Source organism: Rhamphochromis longiceps, linkage group LG23 (assembly GCF_057381845.1).
Source record: "Rhamphochromis longiceps isolate RC_006_pf linkage group LG23, R_longiceps_female_GT1.1, whole genome shotgun sequence".
Classification (NCBI taxonomy): domain Eukaryota; kingdom Metazoa; phylum Chordata; class Actinopteri; order Cichliformes; family Cichlidae; genus Rhamphochromis; species Rhamphochromis longiceps.
The window spans coordinates 39,506,291-39,530,092 of NC_140578.1; the positions used below are offsets into that span (position 1 = coordinate 39,506,291).

Consider the following 23,802-nt stretch of genomic DNA (forward strand, 5'->3'; position numbering starts at 1 on the left):
GCATTCTGGAGCTGGCTGTCTCCCTTTGGTTGTTGTTTTGCATGTTCAGTGCAGCTGGATTAATCCAGCACTGTGGTAAATTTGTTGTACAAGAGCTCTACATTCAGTTGTTGCGCTTCGCAGGACTGTTCAGGGCAATCTAGGAGGATGTATATAGTGAACTGCAAAACGTGTTCAACATACTGTTAGATGTTTTATTCATTCAACTGCAGTTGAGTTTTATTCCACACCAGAATTGTACCCAAGCATCACATTTTGGGGGATTTTATGTAGTTGCATCCTCCCAGTCTGCATGTCTCCCCGTGTGCCCAGCCTCTTGGCTGTTCTGGACCACACTGAGAGGAGGAAGTCATCAAACAACATGCCAAACCATCGCCATCTGATAGCAGGGACACTGACCTTCTCTTCCTCATATCTGATGGTGGTTTTTATCTGCCAGACAAATGTCAGAAATACCATTCCCCAAGCACAGTCGCTTTGGCACCGTCGCCAACTTTTCTTCCCCACTCCCTGCCTTCTCTCCCTCCCCAACCGACTGTGAACAGCAGAGCTCCAAGCGAGACATCTGCAATACCACAGCTGTCAGTCAAACCGTGATATAGAAGAGAACTCGCACAGCTCAGCTGAATCCTAAGGGCGAGGGAATAATAGGAAAGTGGCTGGGACCTGGGACAGAAACTTCATTAAAATTTCATAAAACTGAAAGAGCTAATTGGAATTTTACTTATGCCACATATTGTGAGACATTCGACAAGATAGTATCGCAGTTGAACTGGCTTTTGTCGAAGATTCATTTATTTTTCAAAAGCAAATGTATTAATTTGGTAGGTCATGTATAGCACCAAAGGGAATATGAACTCTGCATTGACCTAAGCAACAAACTACATTAATCCTAGTAAAAGAACGTTACACCAACATTTCTGGTTTGTCTTTCCTGCTGAATATTCTTTTGATTAGTTCTAAATTTACCAGCTAACGGGCTGACTAACTAGCCATGTGTAATCCATTTTTAAATCGAATTTATTGATGTAGGATGTTGTGCTTTTTGTACAAAAAGTGGTATTTGTAGAAGAACTTCAAATTTGTTGAAGGATTGAATCGATCTGACTACAATACATGGAATCTGTGTGTTTGTTTCTTTGTCCGTGAACATTTTCTAGAATAACCAAACTTTGGGGGTCTAAAGTGTACCTGTGTGCAAACCTCCTGCAACTATGAAAAATCGTTGCATGGTAACCAACTATTGCAATTGCAAGTGATAGTGTCAACAATCAACAAGTCACCCAAAGGCTGAGGGTGTTACAATGGGCCAATATGACCCATTCTAAAAGTTTATGCACCTAGAACATTTGATACAAGCATTCTGGGATTTTAATTTCACAATAACGTCTCATTTAGATCCACAAATATATCGTGTATATATATATATATCGTGATGCCTTCACTAAGCTAAAATGGCCCAATTTTTTGCATTTAAACATCTACCCGCCCCTCTGTTTTAATATATATATTAATTTGCAAACAGCATAAAAAGAGCAAACAACACTATATGACGGAGATGTGCATATGGAAAGTAAGTCGTAATGTAGTCGATTACTTCTGCTGTTGCATAATTAGTAAAGCAATGTAATTACCAGCTTAAGGTAATGAGTAATTACTTAGTCCTCCGTTTTACTGCACAGAAAAAATTCCAGATCCAGTTGCATCTGGAGAGCTGTCTCACCGTGTGCCTTCCTTTGTTGCAAGTTGCAGAAAACATTTCTGGCTTACACCTCCCAAACAAAACTGCTTAGGTTGTTCAAAACCGTAATGACATTCAGCAGCTACACAGTACACACCGCTCCCTGGAAACACTAATTTGCATTTTCTCACCAATACAACCCATGCCCTCAGTAAAACAGGCCATTCTGGCAACAGCATTGCTGGTATGTGATGGTTAGTTTGCATTTGATATGCATAGCAGTATAGCTGCTCATACATTGCACCCAGAGGGTCTGGGGACCAATGAATAAGGTCATGACGGATTTAGAAGAAGAATACAACGGAGACAAATTGTTTATGCTTGTTATGAAATCAGGTTGCTAGCATAAAGATGAGTTGAGGGTGCTGTGGAATAGAAAATGAGCTCCCTAAAGGCATCGACTAGAAAATGACTGAGTAATGCGTTTGCACACAAGAAGTGCTATTGTCAGTTTAAGACACGCTTACTTAAGGAAAGGCTTGCAGGAATTCTCCGACTTGAGAAATAAGGTCTTTGGTGAATGTTGGTATCTGGGGTAAGGTGATTGTTTTTGCATGTAAATTTTTATCATATTTAGAGAATGAGTTATATTGGATGGAGCATGAAGTAGGGGAAGGAATCAGCAACCAGTTCCCCAAAATTATCAGGATCTATTGCCAACACTAGAAGCTCAAATACACAATGAAATTGAATAGATTAATTCTTCTTGATTAAATATCTTCAGTTCCTCTGACATTTTCTTCTTTTTTGAGTTAAAGTATTATTTTATTTTTAGATAACTTGAACTGGTAACAGTTATAAACATTGCTGCAGAGTGATTCTCTGTTTAGTGTGGAGGATTTTTTTTCTTTTTTCTTTGAGTGAACATTACTCTCAATGAAAGCAAAACAATAATAATGAGTCATTTTCCAATTTAGCTATCAGTAATAGCGATGTTTCAGAAGGTATAGCTGCATTTGTCTAAAGTAATCGAATTGCAGTGCTGCGTGGCTTTTGTGTAATTAACTGATTTTTCAAAAAGATATTCAGAAAGCAAAGCTTTTTTTATTTAACCACAATGAGTCAGTACACATACCATGTAATGAAAATATTTAAATTCTGAATATATACTTTACACTTCATTAACTTGAACAAACTCGAGCAAAAGTTGACTTGCGTTTTTCTTTTTGTTTGTTTTTAATTTCTAAATTTTCTGGATTTACAGGGCCCAATACCAAGAGCGTCACCATACGGTGAAAAATTAAACTACAATATATCACAAAATATTTGTAAATAAATAAATTAAAATACATTTAAAAAGTCCCTCCAATGGTCAGGATTTTTCCACTGTAAACAACACTCTTTGCTCCATTACATTTTTAATTGAATACATAAAATGCAAGGGAAAAAACCCACACTAGGGAGACAACAGCACGACCAAAATTAGAGTGACTTTGTGCAATCAACTTGCAATCTTGTTGCAGTTGAAATGGCAGCTTGAAGGCAGGAACCAGGTGTTGTCTATCATGTGGGACTTGGTCTGCTTTCAGTCTGCAATTAGTTTGTGATTGAATGGATTAGAGTTGACAATTACAATCTATTTGTGATAATACGGTAATACAACTGACGTAACTCAGTAGACGTTGCAAATCTACTTGCAATCAGTTTCCAAAATTCAGTATAATCAAAATTATATAACTTAACAATATAATTTAAAATTCAAAATAATCACTTAGTTCCAAGAAGTTTGCCTGAAAACATTCACGTGAAACTTTACTTATTAGTGGACCTTTTTTTTTTCAATAAATCTACACTACATTATTTAATGTATTTTCTGTAGCCAAGTTAGTACAGCTTTACTGCTAAAGATATAGAGAAAAAAGGCATTAAAAATAAGGTATCACATTTCTACTGCATAATGAGCCACATAATGTGACTAAAGCTGTGTTGAACTTCAGTGGGGTCCCTTGTAGTTAGTCTTGTAAGCACTGCGTATTGCACAGTGCAGAGATACTGCTGCTCCATGTTTTTTGTGTTTTTGGATGTGCATGCTTGTGTATGTGTGTGTGTGTGGATGCAAATGTGTAGAGGGATGCAGGCGTGTGTTTTTCACAGCGTGGCTAAACTAAATTATCCGCAGAGGTGTGCATTCCACTCTGAGAAATTGTGTACTACAAGACAGGCGAGTAAAGGGCGGCTGGGCGGGTGGATGCAGAGACAGAGACAAACCACAAGCAGAGAGGAAGAGAGAGAGAGATAAAAGGTGGATGGTTGTTATTGAGGAAGGAGTCTGTTGTTCCAGTATGGCAGACAAGTGCCACACTCTTAGACAGGGGCTAAGTAGGAGCAAGTTGGCCCACAGTCAGATTTGGGTAGCCGCGGTGCTTAATCATCCTAGGCTTGGTGCTGGATTTGACAGGTGAGTTATGAGCAGACGCTACAGGTAGGAGCCCCAGTCTTCCCACCGCTCACTGTGACCTTCGCTCTGCCCATAAATAATACAGAGACCATAAAAACCTGATTTAGAGTAACTGGGCCGACTCCATCTTTGCCTGGGTTAATCTTGGCTAGGTGTGGACAGGGTAGGTAGTGCAATACACCTGGGGGCTGACACAGATGACAGTGTGTCATGGAAACTTTTGTGTCCCTGCTACAGTTTACACCTATATCCAGATTTACAATACCAACATCTGAGTACTGCTTGGTAGCAAGTTCACCTTCTGACCTTTACTTTTCACAGTTTTGTACCTGTTGCTTTGAATCGCTATTTGATGTTTATCTGCCTTTTTTGTAAAGCCATTGCTACCTATGGCACTTATAGTCTTCCTCGCCTCTGTTATAACTGCTTATAAGCATATAGACTGTTCAGAGAGTTAAGATGCTCTATATATCTGACATCATGAATTTGTAATGTTTAATGGCGAGAGGTTAAACATTATGGTGAGACTGTGGGTTGTCTCTGAAATTCAGTGACTCGTAGCAATGATAGGTGAATAATGGTTAGGGATACAGAATGGGAAAGTATCATAACTTTCAGGCAAAGAGCACTATTACCTGATTACATTAAAGCATGGTAAATGCATTAGATGGTTACCTATGCAACCACAGCCTGGATTCTCCTCTATGGTGACCAAACATAAACCTGTCACCATCTTAGCTTTTTAAAAATCAAATGTTCCTGACACACTGAGTCATGAAGTAACCACACTGCTTTACCCTATTTGTATCTAAAAATTCTCTCTTGGCTTCCAAACGTGACATCATGCTTCATTAAATAAGATGTGAAATGAGCAAATGAGCCCATTAACTCATCAGAAAAGTTTGACTGGGGACATGGGTCAGTGGAGCCTAGGGATTTTTTTTTTCTAGAGACTTATTTCCCACTTCTTTTTTACAACCATAGGAGTTACCCCTGTTGGCCACTAGAGCAGGGCAATATGACCAAAAATATTTATCATGATATACATTTGAAAATTTGCGATAACGATATAACTGACGATATAATTGACACTAGACAAAATACTTTACAACTCCTCAGCTTTATTGGTGCAAAAAAACCCAACAAAACCCATCAATGTATTTTCACTTAAACAAGCAGCTGTTTTTTATGTGCATTAAAGTTATATAAAAAATTAACAGTGAAAATGCAAATTCCTTGCTGACAGTTTAACCAAAAGGCATTTCCAGTGGAAATTGGCCGACATATCCTCAGCATAACCATGTATAATATCCACAACACTTAAAAAGCGGTTATGCACACACAATACGGTAATATTATGTTGAAGCACAGTACGTATCACTCCGCGAGGCGCCTGCCTACTACAGCCGTAATGCTCCGACAATCCATCCAGCGGTGTGGCTTCGTAGCTTAGCAAAGTCATACTAAAACATTTGACAGATTTTCGAGCGCCGTGTACATAAAATCATTTCGAGGTCAGTAAAGACAACCAGAATTCATACATAAGACACACGGGATCATAAGGGGCACTGTCGATTTTCAGAAAAATCAAAGGATTGATTTTTGTGCCGTATTTTCAAAAAAAGTAATAACGACGGCCTGCTAGCATGCGCTACCAAAAATAGTGCTTTGTTCCACACCACTGAAGTTGCAGCATTTTTACAAACCAATTCTGGTTCATCCGTTTCATTTAACGATGCGCTTTCTCTCTTCTCATTCTGCGTCGCCGCCATGTGCGCATGTAAACAAAAGCACTGTGCATGCGCGTTTTACCCATATTCTATCGCGATATTTCATTTTCCGATCGTTGCCCAACATTGCACCGGTATTACCGTGACCGGTATGATATAGCCCAGCCCTATTGGCCACTAGAAAGAAAGAACTGGTTTCCTTTATAATGGGAAGGAGATTTGACACAGAGACAGAAACACGACTGACTTGTGAGACAGAGGAAACAAGGAGACAAGATGAGAAACGTGGAACACGGGGAAGGCAAGAAAACGGGAACCTAAAGCCTAAGAACAAATAGTATAACATAAGAATATAACATAAACATAATAATGAGAATCAAAACCATGAATAACAATAATTAAGGAATATAAATTAATCCACAACCACAAAACCGTGACTCTTTTGACTACTAGTAACCACTGGTTGCAAGGGAATAGTGTGTATTTCTTGTCCAGTTGTCAAGTGGTTACAAGAGGTTGCTACAATTGGGTAACATAGGTTGCAAAGAGGTTTGTAGCGCTGTCACAACATTCTCCTTGCAATTGCTATGGTTGCTAGCAGATTGCCATGGTTGGCGGTAGTTTGCATGAAAGTAAGTAAGTGGTAGTGGAACAATGAAGTGCAATGCAAACTGGTAAAAGAAACTACTTGGCTTTAAAGTAAAAGTTGAACCTTTTGTTAGGTGCCGGCCGGTTGCAGCAGTAAAGCGCAACCTTTGCTTTGAAATCAGACATTCTCAGTTTGTTTTCAGTTTGTTTTGCACTTAGTCAAGTTGCACTTCTACACGGTGTTTGGTTGGCTGCTAGCAACCAACAGAAACATAAAAAGGTTTTCGATACGGGACCCTTTGTGGGACCAATTATATCTAGTTACAACCTGCAAACTATGTGGGAATTCTCATTTTTCCCAGTTAGTCAGAGTTGCCAACAAGGTTTATGGCTGTGTGACTGAGACCTTAGCTTCGTAGCCTTCTTGCCTCTCTCACCAATAACAAAAAAAAAAGTTTAAAAAAAAAAGCATGGACCCTAGATTTCTCATAACTTTAAGCTTCAAGTGGCAAGCAAAGCATGTAGCAAGGCTTGTTCCTGAATCTGGTATATGGCAATGGGGTCCTAAAAAGACGTGTCAAAAATGACCTTCAGTGTTTTGGTTTTTGCTCAGACTGCTCATGCTTAATTTTCACGCAGGAGCTAAACTATTCAAGGCTGTTTTCATCCGTATGAAAGATCGCATCCTCCAATCTCATTAGGACTCTTTAAAAGGATGGTTTTGTGTTGATTTGATCATCCTTTTTCCAATTCAGACTCCTGTTTAGGGTTTTTTATCAATTTTTCAGGACTCATTCATCAGGACCCAAGTAAATTCTAATAAATTACTTTTATTAGAATTTACTCGGTTGTAAATGGTAAATGGCCTGTATTTGTATAGCGCTTTTAGTAGTAGTAACAATCCCTCTGTACAATGCACGCAGACAAACTCTGTCCTGGTTGCTGTAAGAATTCCTTTTAAAACTATTTTAAAAGAAAGAAATACAAACTGCATCGATGAAGGACGCGCATCCATCACCCTGGATGTTGGATTTAATTTTCCTTTGGATGCTAATGAGATAGTTGGAAAACTTCCAATGACAATTTTTCTAAATAGGTTGTTGCTGTTAGATTCGTTTTTTTCAGCAGCTTTGAAGCTATTGCATTTTAAAATGACTGTAAGTAGTTTCAGAGTTGTTAAGAGGCAAAAATATGAAAAGAAACCCCACTATTTTTGTGCAGCGTGTTATTTTATTGCAGCATAAATTGTTACGTAAAACATCTGTACCAAGGTAAACCTCAGACATCTCTATTTAAATGCTAATAGCAGCCTAAGGTAAGACCCTAATGTTACTGTACAGCATATCAGCTGCCTGCATTAAATCTCTTAGGGTTAATACCTGCGGTGGGTTCATTTCACTGCCAGTAATGATATTGTCTCAAGGTAACCTTTAATCAACCTTTGGACTTTATTTCTTTTTTCTGCCTCGCGGTGTCTGCTTTACACCAGGCGATTCCCTAACAACCTTATTGTTACTCGAAAGTCAGCTGTAATAAATCGTCAATTATTTCATCATGCGATTTATATTGGAGAGGAGTTATTTTAATTAAGAGATTCATTAAGTTAGTTCATTAATTTCCCCACAGGTGCCCCGGATTCTCGGGAGAATTTTCAAATCAATTCTGAGCCCTATTATTTAATATCAGATGGAAGAGTTGCTGAGCAAAAAAAAGGGGGCAGGTTCAGTGTGGTTTAATCTTCAGGTGGGTTATTCTCAGTCAATAAAAGAAATTAAAAATATATGTATCAAAGTTTATATATAGTCAGCTTTTAATTATCCCCTTATTTCAGCCACTACCATATCCCCTGAGTATTTGCCAGTATGACAGCCATACTCTTTTCTCCAGGCTGCTTAACTCCGAACTGACCATTGCACATAATTTCACTGAATTTGCCGCATATTGCATCTCAAGTCCTCTGCCTGCCCTCCAGCTGTGTACCATAGCTGTCAGCCTTACTCTGCTCCGGGTTGATGTATGCAGGATGCTATCTATCATTGCCACGACATTGCATATCCTCTTCAGTCTGACACGTTTGACAGGCACTCGCGCCCATTAATGCCATGGTATCACCTAGCTTGTTATCACTGTATCCACAAGGAGTTTACATTGCATGGCGTACAGTCGAGTCCTCCACTGTGGTGCGGGAGGATAATTTCCCCTGCTCTATTCTCTGAGCGAGCTTCTTGAATATGACTGCACACATGCTGAGTGGATAGTCAAGAGATCGTCCAGCTTCTCCAGGCTCAAAAGGCGTCAGTGATGGATGTGAAATGCTGGAAAGACATCGTAGGACAGAGTGTTGGCCCGCACCATCGATCACTCATGCAGAGCAGATGACACAGTTCTCTCTCGCTCTCTATCTCTCGCTCTCTCTCGCTACCAGCCTGCGAGTTTATCAGCGCTGCCCAGAATATTTAACAGGGAAGAGAGCGCACCCGTGGGATCTCATTTGCACAGGTGTCCATCTGGTAGAAGTTGTCTGGGATAATCTCCACATCATGTCACATTTGCATCCGGGCTTCAGGAAAAATGGCACACTTTACAGTAAGAGGAGCGTGTGGAGCCGTCCAGTTCGAGTGTAGGGGGGTGGGGGGCGTGGGATTGTTTGCAGACACTGTGGTGAAGACCAGTGTGTTTTCGCGCTAATCCACGAGGCAGCTAATGCCTCGCAATTATGTAAGGATTTAACATGTTTGTAATTGTTTGTTGGTTCAGCTCAATTTGTGTAACCAGCTTTAGTTGGAAAATTAGCTGTGAGATTTTCCTAAACACTGCCAATTTGTTGGTCTTTTAACCAGGGGGGGGATTTGCTGCAGTAGGGCTGAAGAGTACTTGTCAATTGTGACAGTCTTATTAGGCGGTTTGGGCAAAGAAAAGGTGCCCCTATTGCATAAATTGATCATCAAGGACCTTTGCTTCTGTTCCCCCCCTCCTCCTTTAAATAGCACAACTTTCCCAGCGAATCAATGGCTTCATCGATTCCCCAAGTTGGGTTAAGAATTACTCGAGCAGCAGATCCGATCTCAAAATCGCTGTCACATTAATGACACAAAGAGGATTGCTGCTTGTGCTTAGCAGCTGGATCGCTTCTTCTCACGGGGCTGTCCGTGAAGCGACACCCACTCAGGCAGGCCTAGATCTCATCCAGGATACCTCGAGCTTGCCTGCATACGAGCGCTTGACTCACATTTAGACACACAAATCACTGAAGGTGCGCGCCGCAGTGCCGAGCAGTAAAATGAAATGTTTATTCCAGCGTGGATTAATACTCTGCCGTATCTGCGAAGCCAGGCGAGCATGGAGTCTCCAAACATCACGAGTAATCTCGCATTTTACGCCGTCTCTCCCTCGCGTTATAAATTCTCTTCTTTATGTGTATGACCTGAGCACTTACAGTACATCAGTTGTAGCAAGTCATTTTCTGCTAGCTCGCACTGTATCTGCGAAAACGCATGAAAACAAAAGGCAGTCTTCGAGTGCTGTTGACTGTAAGCGCTCTAGCTCTTCAATAACACCCATTGGTTTTTCATTAGGACACATGTACTGTATATATACAAATATATATATTCATATGCACAGATTAGCTGATTATGCATCATTGCTGTTCATTGTTGGAATCAGTAGTTATTCAGCATTAAAGGCAGGTTTTCTTTAAAAGAAATCAAAGGTTTCTCTGTGTCTCCTTCTGTTGCGTTTAATGATTCACATTCAATCCCAGGAATTAGCCCAGGAATTTTTGATTGAGCGGCTCGGAGATGGACTGCTGACAGCTTCTCGGCTCAGCAGCTGGCAAGAGCTCAAAAAGTGACGCGGGTCCATTTGTTACACTGACCGATTTGTTAACGTTTTATCTTTTGCAGGAACTCCACGTATTGCATGAAGGTGTCCATGTCCCTCACGGTGGCGGAGAATGACACAGACCTCTGCTACAACTCCAAAATGAGGTTCTTTGAGAAGGCGGAGCTGAGCAAAAGCAAAGACATCATCTGCCCAGGCATTGAGGATTATGTACAGCAAGGAATGGAGCCTGAGATCGTGTGGTACAAGGTATGGTTAGAGTTTTTCATCAGCTATCACTCTATCAACAAAGGGTTAGGGTCGTGTTTTGGTTAAACTTAGCTTTAAATACCACATTTTCAAGCGGTCAAACAAAAAGAGAAAAATATTGCTTGTTGTGTGGAGAGTTGGGAGGCCCACAGTGGAACCGACCTGGCAGGCCTTCTGTGTCCAACAGGCCTCTTTGCCAGAGCTCGTAGGCGCAGCTCGGGGGCCAATTTATCAAATGTGAAAGTGTGCTTGATTAGGTGGCCACTTCCATTTCCCGCGGAATCAAATTAAAATAGCAGATAATGCCAGTGGGATCCACACCCTCCAGTTATTGGCTCTCACTTTGTTGGTGGGCTGATTCAATCCTGCAAGACGCTTCCCACAGTGCCCTAGTTTTTTTTGCCTCAGGTGGCCCAAAAGTTGAAAGGCTGTTTCTAAAAGTCCATGCCTACTTCATGATCGCCACCTACGTGGCTACATGGGCTGTGGAGATAGAAAATAAGACTCGTGTTGTACTTTAGGTTGTTTTCTGTGTGTACCTGGCTCCAGTGTAGTGTTTACCAGCTATTCACAGATTTTAACTGATCAGGTAAATTATCAGTGACTGAAACTAAAAGCTAGTCTCTTCATTACAAGCTGAACTCCATTTTTAACACATGTGCGCATAGGAAAAATGTCCTTTCAAATCCAAACAAATACTGAAAACACAGTTAGAAACCAATCCTACGATACACAGTATTTTGTCAGTGCAGTTATAGAGTAGCCAGGTCTGTCATTCTGTGTTGGAATCTGCTCCCTGCTGCTTGTTGGGCACACGGAGCCCGATTTTGATGTGAAAGGAAACAACCAGTGCCCAGAATGATTTTCACATTCATCACATTCTGTACAAATTTGTTATCCGTGCTGATGTTGTCATCCTCACTTTTTGCTTATGTTTAGAACTCTTCACATGTGTCGCGATGAGAACGGAGGTTTCCTTAAAGCTCCAGAACCAACATTGTGTAGCAGAGTCACCTTAATTAACCTTAATGAAAATGTCTTGTGCAAAATATATATTATAAAATGCTTGGTTTCTCTGACACACAGGCCTACAGACTGTACTGGACCCACTGGTAACCACCGGTAACTACGGAAAAGTGCATATTGCCCAGGAAACCTTGTGGTTACTTGCTAACAGATTGTTATAGTTTCTGCAGAATAATATAATAACTTGGCTGCAAACACTTGCCGACTAGCAAACTCTGAAGAGTATGATGCTAACTGGAAATAGACTGTTTACCTTTAGTGTACAAATTATTTCTTATCATATAAATCAGCACATTTAAGATAAGATAGGATAACCTTTATTAGTCCCACACGTGGGAAATTTGGTCTCTGTTTCTAATTTGCATCTCACTTTTAGAAGTTCAACTACTGTTTCATAGTTAGTAAATGCAAACTACAGGCGACTGTGACAGTCTGCTAGTAATCAAAGCAACTGCAAGGAGGTTTTGTCAGCCAGCCTCTAGCCTTGTGTGACTGAACCTTCATACGCTGGATAGAGGTGGGTGGGTGGGACCCACCATCTGTTCAAATTGTCTGATTTCGAGGGGCAGCAAATCAGTGGAAAACTGACTTATAAAAGAATAAATGAAGCTAAAAAAAAGAAGCTTATTTCAGAGACTGTTACAGTGTATAACAAATAGGAATTATTTTGAACTTGGAATCATGCAAAGCTACCCTAGTAAAGTCCAAGATAAAAATATGTAGATGAAAATGAACAGAATTAGCCCCCTTTAATGAACCCATTAAGTTAATAATAGTTTTCTAATTTAAGACCTGAAACTGCAGACCATTAGGCCAATATAATGTAATGTTTCTTATTCACTCTGACTCAATATACTCTCACATAAAAAAAACATTTTTTATATGTGTATTAATATATATTATTAAACTGGTGCTTATTTTTTCCAATTATTCCAATATATAATTTGGCCTCGGTGTGTTATTTTGGGCTCTTACAGCTCCTGATGCTGAAATAATTTCCTGTTCACACTGATTGCCTCTGATTGGCTCCAGAGATGTTACCAAGCAACCGAGCAAATACTGATGATGCAACCCAATGAAGTAAATCCTAAAATCACTAAGAGTTTAGGAAGGAACTTACAGATAAACCCAGTAATGATTTTACAAATAGGTGGTGCAGCTTAATTTGGTGCTGCAGTCCTGCCTCAGAATGATAAATGCGCAGGCACCCGGTCTCATACATCACAGTTTAAAAGAGTATTTGTGTCGGGACAACAGGAGCTCACTAAACTAATGTCTGAAATCTGGCATCAAACAAAGTTTGTGTGCTGTGTGATATGATATGAGGTCTCTCTGCTATAAAGCTGCTGGAGTATTTTATGATACGGTGTTTAGTTATAGAGGTTCTCTACAGATTTAGTTGTTTTGTTTTTAAAATCTGATATACTTTGAAGCTGAGACTGAATCTGACAGGCATCGATGTGAAAGTACAGTAAATTCAGATATAATAATTAATACACAAAAAGCACTGAGAGCATTTGGTCATAAAACTGTGAACTGTGTTAAATTTAACACCACAAATCTAGTAGGCAAAGGAGATCAATAAATCCAAGCAATATATAGTACTGTGCAAAAATCTTGATACTTCCCTTTCATTTTGCTAAGAAAATGAGAAATATAAAAGCTGAAAACATACACGGGAATACAGTAAATAAGTCAAACAGAGCTTCCCTTTTATGCTGTTCTCTGTCAACATGATCCCACATGATTTTTGTCCACAATGAGTTCACAATAAACAAAAATATAATGAATAAAAAGTAAAATAATACATTCTGTCAATATAATTACAGTCTGCACAGTGATATACCAGAACTTTGCAAATATGTCATTTTGCACATTCATTTCTTATATGCGATTGGTTTCTAACTGTGTTTTCAGGATTTGTTTGGATTTGAAAGGCCAAACGTCGTGCTGACAGATGTCTTTCAGTTACTACAGCAGCACACTTCCTTTTCTTATATGAAATATCTGAAGGATTAAATGTGTAGTTAAAGTTCTTAACACTGTCTAGAGTTGTTCATTGGTTCGGCTCATGATGTCCAGAGTACAGATTATATGACATTTGAATGCAAGTTTGTCATCATACCACTTGATACTGTCCATCCATCCATTCGCTTCCGCTTATCCTTTTCAGGGTCGCGGGGGGCGCTGGAGCCTATCCCAGCTGTCATAGGGCGAGAGGCGGGGTACACCCTGGACAGGTCGCCAGTTTGTCGCAGGGCCAACACACAGGGACAGACAACCATTCACACTCACATTCACTCGCACATTCACACCTAGTGGCAATTTGGATTATCCAATTAACCTATCCCCACAAGTTGCATGTCTTTGGACGGTGGGAGGAAGCCGGAGTACCCGGAGAGAACCGGGTACTCTCCTAGTATCAAGTGAACTCCGTGGGTTCACTTGATACTGGAAATGTGAAAATTATTGTAGCCCCGCCCTCTTACTTTAAAGAAACCAGTGTTCATGCTTTACATTTACAAGTTGTATCTCCATCCTCTTGTTTTGTCTTTAAAAAAACAAAACAAAACAGGAGTGCAAGCCAAAGCAGTGGAGACAAACCATTGAAAGGAAGAAGGACATTCTCTCCATCAAGGAAGTACGGGAAGATGACATTGGGAATTACACGTGTGAAGTGCCGTTTGGGAACTTTGTGGTGCGAAGGACTACTGAGCTATCAGTCACAGGTAAGGAAGTATCCTGCCTTTCCTCATTTTTCTCCCTCCTGCTGCTTTTGTGAAGATTTTCACTGAAGTGAAGTAGAAACTCCAGCAAAAATAAGTGCCACGAACCGCACGCAGAAAGATCAATGGAAAATCCGTTGTCATTCAGTGAATTTCTAAACAAATGTACTTCCACAGAACATCCTTTTTGTTGCTAATGCTTCTGAGCGTACTGTCTGGTGATTATTTTCCACAGTTGCTTCGAGTCACTTAAAACCCCCCAAAATTAAGCTTTTTAAAGCTGATCACTGCACCTTTTGCCAAAGTGTCGCAGTCAATAGCGTCGCTGTGACTTCCAGGCTGCTTTAATTGCTTAGCAGTGGAATTCACCCAGAGCCACTTCAGCACTTTTTTTCTTAAGGCTGCTGAAATATTTAAGTCTGAACCTAAAGCAGGTGACAGATTTCTTGTCAGTGTCACAGCCAAGGTTGACAAGCCATGCACTATCCCACAATTTACAGCTTAATTATCTCTCTCTCTTTCTTTCCTTTTTTTTTTTTAAAGGCATATAGTATGTGAAGGGAATCAGGCTGCAGAGTTTTCCTGAGTAAAGTGTGTGATCAATAAACAGAGTCATAATTTTTTTTATTGTTGCCTGCTTTATTTATTTGAATCTTATGCTAGAACTCCTACTAAAGTTTCCTCACTACCAAGCTTTAAACATAATCAATCTTCAGGGAAATAAGGTTGCTTGCTGGATATAAAACGGCCCTGCATGGCTGATCTGAACCAGTGGAAAATGCTAATGTAAAAGTGGAGCTCGTGTTCTTTTGACTGCCTTCATACGACCACAGCTTCTCCTCTCTGTGACTCATTTGGCTCGGCGCACCTTTCCTGTGCTAGCTCATGTCTGCAAGGATACAAACAAATGCCAGATGACGCACAGCTGGGAAGAATAAAAAAACAAACAAAAAGAAAACAGGAAGAAAAAGAGGAAGAGCAGAGGGAAGCGGTTTGGGACAGGCAGAGAAACTGTTAGGATTCAGCACAGCCGTCGTCATCATCACCTCCATTGCTGTGTGACGATCAGACGGAGCGATGGCTTTTAACTGCTACTGGATTGCACATTGTAGTGCCTTTTCTTTTCTTTTTTTTAAGAGACTCCAGCGAAGGCCGAGCAAAGTCATACATCATTTTCTCACCAGCCTCAAAATGTCATCCCAACAGTCTTAATCTCTCTATCTACAGTAGAGACATTCAGCATTTCAAAACAGGTAGCAAAAGATGATTGATGATTGGGCCGTGGCAGTAAAGCAGGCATTTATGACTTTTTCAAAAGAAATACACCCTTCAAGCAGTCTGCTAGAGGTGTGGATACTTTTTTTTTTGCTTTTCTTTGCGAGAGCCCTTAAATGGTCTGGAAAAATTAATAGATGAATAGAGGAATATGCGTCTCTCTTTTTGTTGAAGTGATTAGAATGACTTTTGTCTAATTCCACAGCAGCAGTAGGTCTCTGGCTGGAACTGTTAGGATATAAACTGAACAATTTTTACCCATTCTGACCTTTGCTGTAAGTTTTAAGATGCAATTGTGTGCCTCGAGGCAAAAAAGTGTGATACAAGTTCCCATTGTTATTTCTTGAAACTTGGAGTTCTTTTTATCTTTTGGAAAGCAACGCCAGTGTTCACTCTGCTTTTGGCTCAGTTGCTTTCCTTTTAGACAGAATTGCTTTCCTCAGAGTTTTGGATTTATTTATATATTTTCCAGTTTTGATTGAAGAAGTTTGGAGTTTTTGCACGGAGCGGTTTTCTTTTGTGCAGCGCTGCCATGGTGGCTATACCGATCATGCTAACTAGCCTGTAGTTTTGATGTGTCTCCTGGTTCTGTCTGCTGTCTGTGCTTCTGCACACATGAAACACATCGTGTCCTAAGGAAAAGGGTTTTGTTCTTGGAAAGAGCTCCTGTGCTTGGTGTTTAGATCAGCAATTGCACAAGCTTTCATATTCTGGCGGAATCACAGTAAATAAGCTTTGCAAAATTCCTAAAGAACGCTTAAAAATAAGCATCCACTGGCTTCATATTAAATTGGGTTTTTTTGGGGGGTTTGTTTGTTTGGGCAAAACACCCAAGTTTGTCTAATTTTCTCAATTAATCATGTTAACAAGCGTTCTAGAGCTCAATTGTTTAGGAAATTGTCAGCCATTTATCCACATTATATTTCTATCTAAAAGGCCAATGTGAAAAATAAAGGATGAAATTCTACAAGTAACAAAACAGCATCGCAAACAAACTGTTCTTCCAAATTAATACATAAGAGTTTGTAACTAACTGTGCCTTGATTTTTGGGCTACAATTCAGTTCATACATCATTTTTTAACCATGTGGCACTGGATTAAAAGCAGGATGACCACCTCCACCAGGCAACCACTAACCAAGAATGAGTGGTTGCCTGGTGATTGCATTGAATTTTTTCAGTTTCAGTCATCAATTACAACCAGTTGCCATGACCAAACTGTCGCCCAGAAGTTGAGGGCATTAAATGTTCACCTTTCGATCGTAAAGAATGTGACTTGTCTACAGACTATTGCAGTTTGACTCCAACTGCATTGACTCAGACAGATTGTTGAAGGTTTGCAAATAATTGCTGTCTCATTTATAAATCCAGATAAATTACCAACATGCTGCCATCAGTCTGAATGAGTCTTTGTTAATGAACACAACTACATGAGACTCAGCTTATCTGGCTGCCAGCTGTTTGTATTCTGGATCTGTTTTTTTTATAAAAGCAACTTTGATAAGTGTCGATGTCATTCTGCAGTTTACTAATTTTACCTGATGCAGTTGCAAACTGATAGCAGACTTGACTGCGAGTGGTTGCAGACTTGGTCGCCGTCTTTGAAGAAACCAAGTCCATTGGTCACAATCACAGTAATTGTGGTTGCGCGTTGGTCTCCAAGCACCATTTTCAATTCAATTAAAAATGTATTTCTATAGCACCTTTAAAAGCAAGAGTTTTTTCGCAATTTGACTGTTGTATCATGGCGCCTTTCACCTAACTAGCATGAGTATATGCTTAATGAGTGTTTAGTTAGATACAGAAAATATAAGATATTTCTTGATAGACATACTATTTCACCACAAATCCTGGTTGACTTGCCAAGATTTGTGGTGAATTTGGCTAAGCAAGTAGCTTATTTACAATCATCACTATGTCCTTCCATTTTTCCACATGGCTGTCAAATTATCACAACACAGGAAGTTGGAAAAATCACCAAGTAACCATGGACTTTTGGATCATTGAGTCACTTTCAGAGTTACTGTTTGTGTTGGGAGTTTGTGTGGAGTTGTATACATAACCTGAAGGCTTGAGAAAAATGTGAAACATTTATATGCGTTGGGTTCCTCCTCGTGTTTCCAGTCAAGTTCAAGAACTGCAGCATCGTGGATACACGCCAGAGAGGGAGCAGTGGGAATAGCTGTTTTTTTTTAATGTGATGTTTGGTTAGGAAATCAAGTAACACTACAATGTACGAAGGACTCTTTCTACTGCCAAAGCTGCTTGACTTGTTTTTTTTGTCAGTTGGGGGTCCAGAATCACGCTGTTGTTGCTGCTGTGTGCTTTGCAATTCTGTATTTGTAGAATTTTAGTGTTTTGCACATATCCTCCTGGACTCCTTGGCTGTTCACCAACATGAGTACGTTTTGTCCCCAATTTCTGTCAAACATGAGAAATCTAGCGGGGCCTTTTATTTCCAATCATTCAATCTAACTCACTCTAAATGGCGTCGTCTCCCAAAATACTAATGAGAGCCTGGATATCTTTTTGGTAATCAATACAGACGACGCAGTAAAATATGGGTTAGTGCTGTGTTGGGTGTCGTCATTGTTGGCAACATCTACTTGACCAAATATAGCTCCTCTAAAGTGCAGCTCTTGAGTAATTCCGGGAACTTTCGTATAAGATGGTAAACAACATCGGATAATGGCAAGTCTTTACTGTTAATTGCATTCCTGCTTTGCAAAAGGGATTCAAGGACTCTAGATAGTTGTCCAGACCTGAACTTTACATCTGAATACTGTCACGGCGAGTGAGGTGAGCCGTGTGGAGGCAATGAAGGAGGATCCAAACGCAGGCAGTCGTGAAGGTGTGAAGGTGGTTTATTGAGCATGAAAGTAAATACAAACGGCAAAGGGAGCTATGACTAACTAGACTGGGAACAAACTAACTACAGAACACGAACCTGAACATGAGCAGAAACACTTAGCGGTTGACAGCAGGGAAACACACAGATGACGCAGGGTGGAATACACAGACGGACCAGCAACTACAATGACGGCAGACATGACTTAAATACACGGAGAATCACAGGGGAATTACACACAGGTGGTGGACACAGCTGGGAATGATCACAAGACGAGACAAAGGTAAAACTGAACACACTCACATGAGACGCAGACCATCACAATAAAACAGGAACAAGAAACCATCACACTAAGACACAAACTCGACAGAGAGACAGACAGACAATGGCACATGGAGCTAGACAAATACTAAGCAGACACAACCGAAGAACAAATCCTAAACACCACAGAAACATGAAACTCAAATAATAAACATCATCATCATCAACACTACAAGAGAACAAGAAAACAATCCCTGATGCAAACTAAAACATAATAAAACTCAAACTACTGGGTCCAACGGACCCAGAACCGTGACAGTACCCCCCCCCCCCCCCCCCCAAAGGGCTGGCTCCCGACAGCCCCAAACAAAAAAGCACAAAGCACCAAGCCAGGGCGGGCGGAGGGGGTCCAGGAAGGAGGGTCTGAAACAAAAACAAGGAGCACAAGAGACCAGAATAAACCAAAAACAGGCCAACACAAAACAAGACCATACACGAGTCCACAGTAAAGTCCGGGGGCCGACAACACAAGAGCCGAAACAGTTCAGGGGGCCGACCCTGCACACAGCAACGGTGGCGACAGGCAAACAGTTCTGGAGGCCGACCGTGCGTGCAGCAACGGCGGCGAGGAAGCAGGTCCGGGGGCCGACCGTGCGGACGGAAACGGTGGCGCGAATACAGTTCTGGAGGCCGACCGCGCACACGGCAACGGCGGGCAAACAGTTCCGGAGGCCGACCACGTGGAAGGCAGTGGCGGCCACCGAGCAGGTCCGGAGGACGGCCGCGATGCCAGCGGCGGCGACGAACACCTTCCGGAGGCCGTCCCCGAAGGCCATGATGCCATCTCAGAGGCCCGGAAAACGGCCGGCAGAGGCGAGGCGGAACGGGTCGAGCTGGCACCGACGGCGGCGTGGCAACCACAGGACCAGACGAGGCGGGACCAGACGAGGACGAAGCAGAGGCAGGACCAGGCGAGGACGAAGCAGAGGCTGGACCAGGCGAGGACGAAGCAGAGGCTGGACCAGGCGAGGACGAAGCAGAGGCTGGACCAGGCGAGGACGAAGCAGAGGCTGGACCAGGCGAAGATGATGAAGACACGGAGGCTGGACCAGGCGAAGATGATGAAGACGGCAGCGGGACGGCTGCGGAACCTGACGGCAGCGGGACGGCTGCGGAACCTGACGGCGGTGATGCTACAGAAGGTGATGTGGAGATGTGCTGGCTGGGTCCTCCAGGACCACCAGCAGATGTGAGGATGTGCTGGGTGGGCTCCACGGGCCCTCCAGCAGACGAGGCTTGAGGCTGGCTGGGTTCTCCTAAACCCCCAGCAGACGACACTTGAGGCTGGCTGGGTTCTCCTAAACCCCCAGCAGACGACACTTGAGGCTGGCCGGGCTCCTCAGGCCCTCCAGCCGACGAGGCAGGACGCTGGCTGGGTTCTCCTAAACCCCCAGCAGACGACACTTGAGGCTGGCTGGGTTCTCCTAAACCCCCAGCAGACGACACTTGAGGCTGGCCGGGCTCCTCAGGCCCTCCAGCCGACGAGGCAGGACGCTGGCTGGGTTCTCCTAAACCCCCAGCAGACGACACTTGAGGCTGGCCGGGCTCCTCAGGCCCTCCAGCCGACGAGGCAGGATGCTGGCTGGGTTCTCCTAAACCCCCAGCAGACGACACTTGAGGCTGGCTGGGTTCTCCTAAACCCCCAGCAGACGACACTTGAGGCTGGCTGGGTTCTCCTAAACCCCCAGCAGACGACACTTGAGGCTGGCTGGGTTCTCCTAAACCCCCAGCAGACGACACTTGAGGCTGGCTGGGTTCTCCTAAACCCCCAACAGACGACACTTGAGGCTGGACGGGCTCCTCAGGCCCTCCAGGGAAAGCAGTCTCTGAAGCAGCAGGTACGGAGACCTCTGCCAGTGTGGACACTGGCTGGGACTGAGCAGCACCGTGGCTAGACTCAGGCAGCAACAGTGGGATACAGTCCTCAGAGGGCTGGAAGTGTTCCCCAATACACTCAGCAGAGGACTGAGGCGGATGGGTGAACTCACTTGAGCTCTCAGGGGGTGCTGAGAGCCGAGACTGTTCAGGTGAGTTCTCCGGTGAGGCTGCTGGTGCTGGTGTCTTGACCTCTAGGGGTCCAGAGTTGGCTGGTGACTGACACCCAGCCTCTGGGGAGGCCCTAGAGGGAGCAACTGCCTCTGAGATGGCCAGCTTAAATGAACCAGCAAAAGTTTGTGTGGAGTGTGTTCCCTGCTTGTAATGAGGCTGTGAGGATAAAGGCTGGGTAAATGAGTGGACAGGCTGCTGAACTGGTGGCAACTGAGCTACAGGTAGCAAAGTAGTAACAGGTGGTGGAGTGGCTGGCTGAACTGATAAGGCTGATGACTCTCTTGCCAACTGAGCTATTGACTGGGCTATGGACTGTAACATGGTGTCTACTGGGTCTGACTGTGACTGTGATGGAGGTGATGAGTGAGTGGCTGACTGAGTTAGCGACTGCTGGGAAGCCAACTGAGCTACCGGCTGAGCAGCTGACTCAACATATGAACTGGTGAAACAGACAGAGCGTCTTTTCCACTCACCACAGCCGGCAGTTCTGAAGTCCTATTCTCCAGCTGTGGGGCGACGCGCCGACGGCGCGATCGTCGCTTCCTCCCGGGCAAAACCTCCGGCGGGCCGGGCAAAACCTCCGGCGTCCGGCTGGGTTGGGAAGCGATAGCGGCTGGTGGGTGTAGGTGAAGTTCGTGAAGGATGAAGTCTTGCGCGAGTGGGTGTAGTGAGTCCAATAGCCAGGGATAATCCGTGAGCAGCTGTTGCAGTCTGGCTTCCAGAACGTGGAGGAATGCTTCTCCCTCATGCTCTAGCCACAGGTTGATTATTTGTGAAGCGGAGTTCGTGATGAGGTCCCGAAGCTCCGTGGGTGGGGTGAATGCCGCTGGATCCATATCTGGCTGGTCCGTACTGTCACGGCGAGTGAGGTGAGCCGTGTGGAGGCAATGAAGGAGGATCCAAACGCAGGCAGTCGTGAAGGTGTGAAGGTGGTTTATTGAGCATGAAAGTAAATACAAACGGCAAAGGGAGCTATGACTAACTAGACTGGGAACAAACTAACTACAGAACACGAACCTGAACATGAGCAGAAACACTTAGCGGTTGACAGCAGGGAAACACACAGATGACGCAGGGTGGAATACACAGACGGACCAGCAACTACAATGACGGCAGACATGACTTAAATACACGGAGAATCACAGGGGAATTACACACAGGTGGTGGACACAGCTGGGAATGATCACAAGACGAGACAAAGGTAAAACTGAACACACTCACATGAGACGCAGACCATCACAATAAAACAGGAACAAGAAACCATCACACTAAGACACAAACTCGACAGAGAGACAGACAGACAATGGCACATGGAGCTAGACAAATACTAAGCAGACACAACCGAAGAACAAATCCTAAACACCACAGAAACATGAAACTCAAATAATAAACATCATCATCATCAACACTACAAGAGAACAAGAAAACAATCCCTGATGCAAACTAAAACATAATAAAACTCAAACTACTGGGTCCAACGGACCCAGAACCGTGACAAATACTTTCTTTTCTAATCTGGAATAAGTATACATGAACCTTCATATAATATTATCTTCAACCTTGGACATAAAATTACAATTCACTATTAAAACCCTTGTCACTCCCCTCTTTATCAACAGCCTACAGCCGCTCTCAAAGCAGTGCAGTGGGACAAAAGGTCAGACTCCATTTGATTATAATGAGCACAGCTAAAATCATAATGAGCTCCCTCACCGGGTGATTGGAAGCGACATTCATTTTTAAATGAAATTTGTGGTTTTATGACTTCTTTGTAAGGTGCACTGTTTGATGTCTTAGATTAAACAGCACAGAACAAAGAAACAGTGATGAAACAGAGATACAGGAGAGCAGCAACTTTGGTGTGTAAAATAGACTGTCAGTGTGGCTAATGAGCTGGGACTGATGCTGTTAACCCGCTTTTCTTCTTCTTCTTTTTGCACCGCATTGCGATGAAGTGTATTTGGTTGTGTGCGGCGCCCGTAAATAACCAAAATGCTGGTTGAAAAACAATCATGAAAATATTTCTCAACATTAAGTGTTCCTGCCTTCTTCCTTGCACCGACTCATCCCTTTCACCCCATATTTTACATGTCTTTCAAGTCTGAACATTTTGAATTGACAGATCTGACACTATGGTAGCTTTGTGGCTTAAAGCAATTTTTGATGCAACACTTCTTTAACAGTCTTTCAGTCTGGCACTTTCAAAACCAATTTCTCTTGAGTGAACAATGCTTTCTTGCTGGGTAGTGTCGCGCTATTTCAGGGCCTTGCTTACTATTGAATATTATTGCATAGCAACATGACTGGCTAGAAATGGGAGGGGGTACAGGCATTATTTTGTTTCCTGGGCCAGACCACTGCTCTTGAGTGATGGAAACCTTTCCATGTGTGTTCTCTGTGATGCATTTATAAGCTTGGGGCTGTTTTCTGCAAATGTAGACTATGAGGTCTAACACAAGCGCAGTATAACTGTAGAACATGAATTTCAGGTGGAGATCATGACTGTTTATTGCTTTCTCCCTGAGATACTTTAGAATTACTAAAGTTCCTCATGTTTAACATTTATTTTCAGAAATCATAAAGACATTGCAACAGATGATTAGAGTTCTATTGTCGTTTTCTTGAGCATATGTGAAACATTGACTTTACGGTAGCAACGTGCTCTCTACAAGTGTATATCTTATCTGTATAATGTTTATCTTATCTGGACAAGATAAACTGCCCAACAATTCCAGAGCTGCATGCATTCAAAGGCACAGCAGGACTGTGATAAGATCTCAGCCAGCCGTAAATGCAGTTTGGCTGTATTCTTTTAACCCTCAGAGGTCTAAGTCATCTTCAGCGATGGCACAACCCCCCCAATCCTAACTGTTATTCCAGGCAGCGAATATGTAATTTTTGGTTTTTATTAAATTGTTTTTCCCATTTGTTTGCAGTCACTGAGCACAGAAAAATAATCAGACTATAATAATAAAGTTTATTTCCCTTTATCCTAAATATAGCATTTAAGTT

General features: G+C 42.5%; 1 protein-coding gene across 2 annotated transcripts in view; it reads left to right on the forward strand.

Moving 5' to 3' along the window:
* LOC146642545 (interleukin-1 receptor accessory protein-like 1-B) overlaps positions 1 to 23,802 on the forward strand; it is a 344,567-nt gene that overhangs the window by 139,580 nt on the left and 181,185 nt on the right. For both annotated transcript variants that reach the window (XM_085398383.1, XM_085398384.1), the window contains exons 4-5: positions 10,360 to 10,546; positions 14,148 to 14,301. In XM_085398383.1, coding sequence (XP_085254509.1) covers positions 10,360 to 10,546; positions 14,148 to 14,301 — 341 coding nt within the window. The remainder of the gene's footprint in view (positions 1 to 10,359; positions 10,547 to 14,147; positions 14,302 to 23,802) is intronic.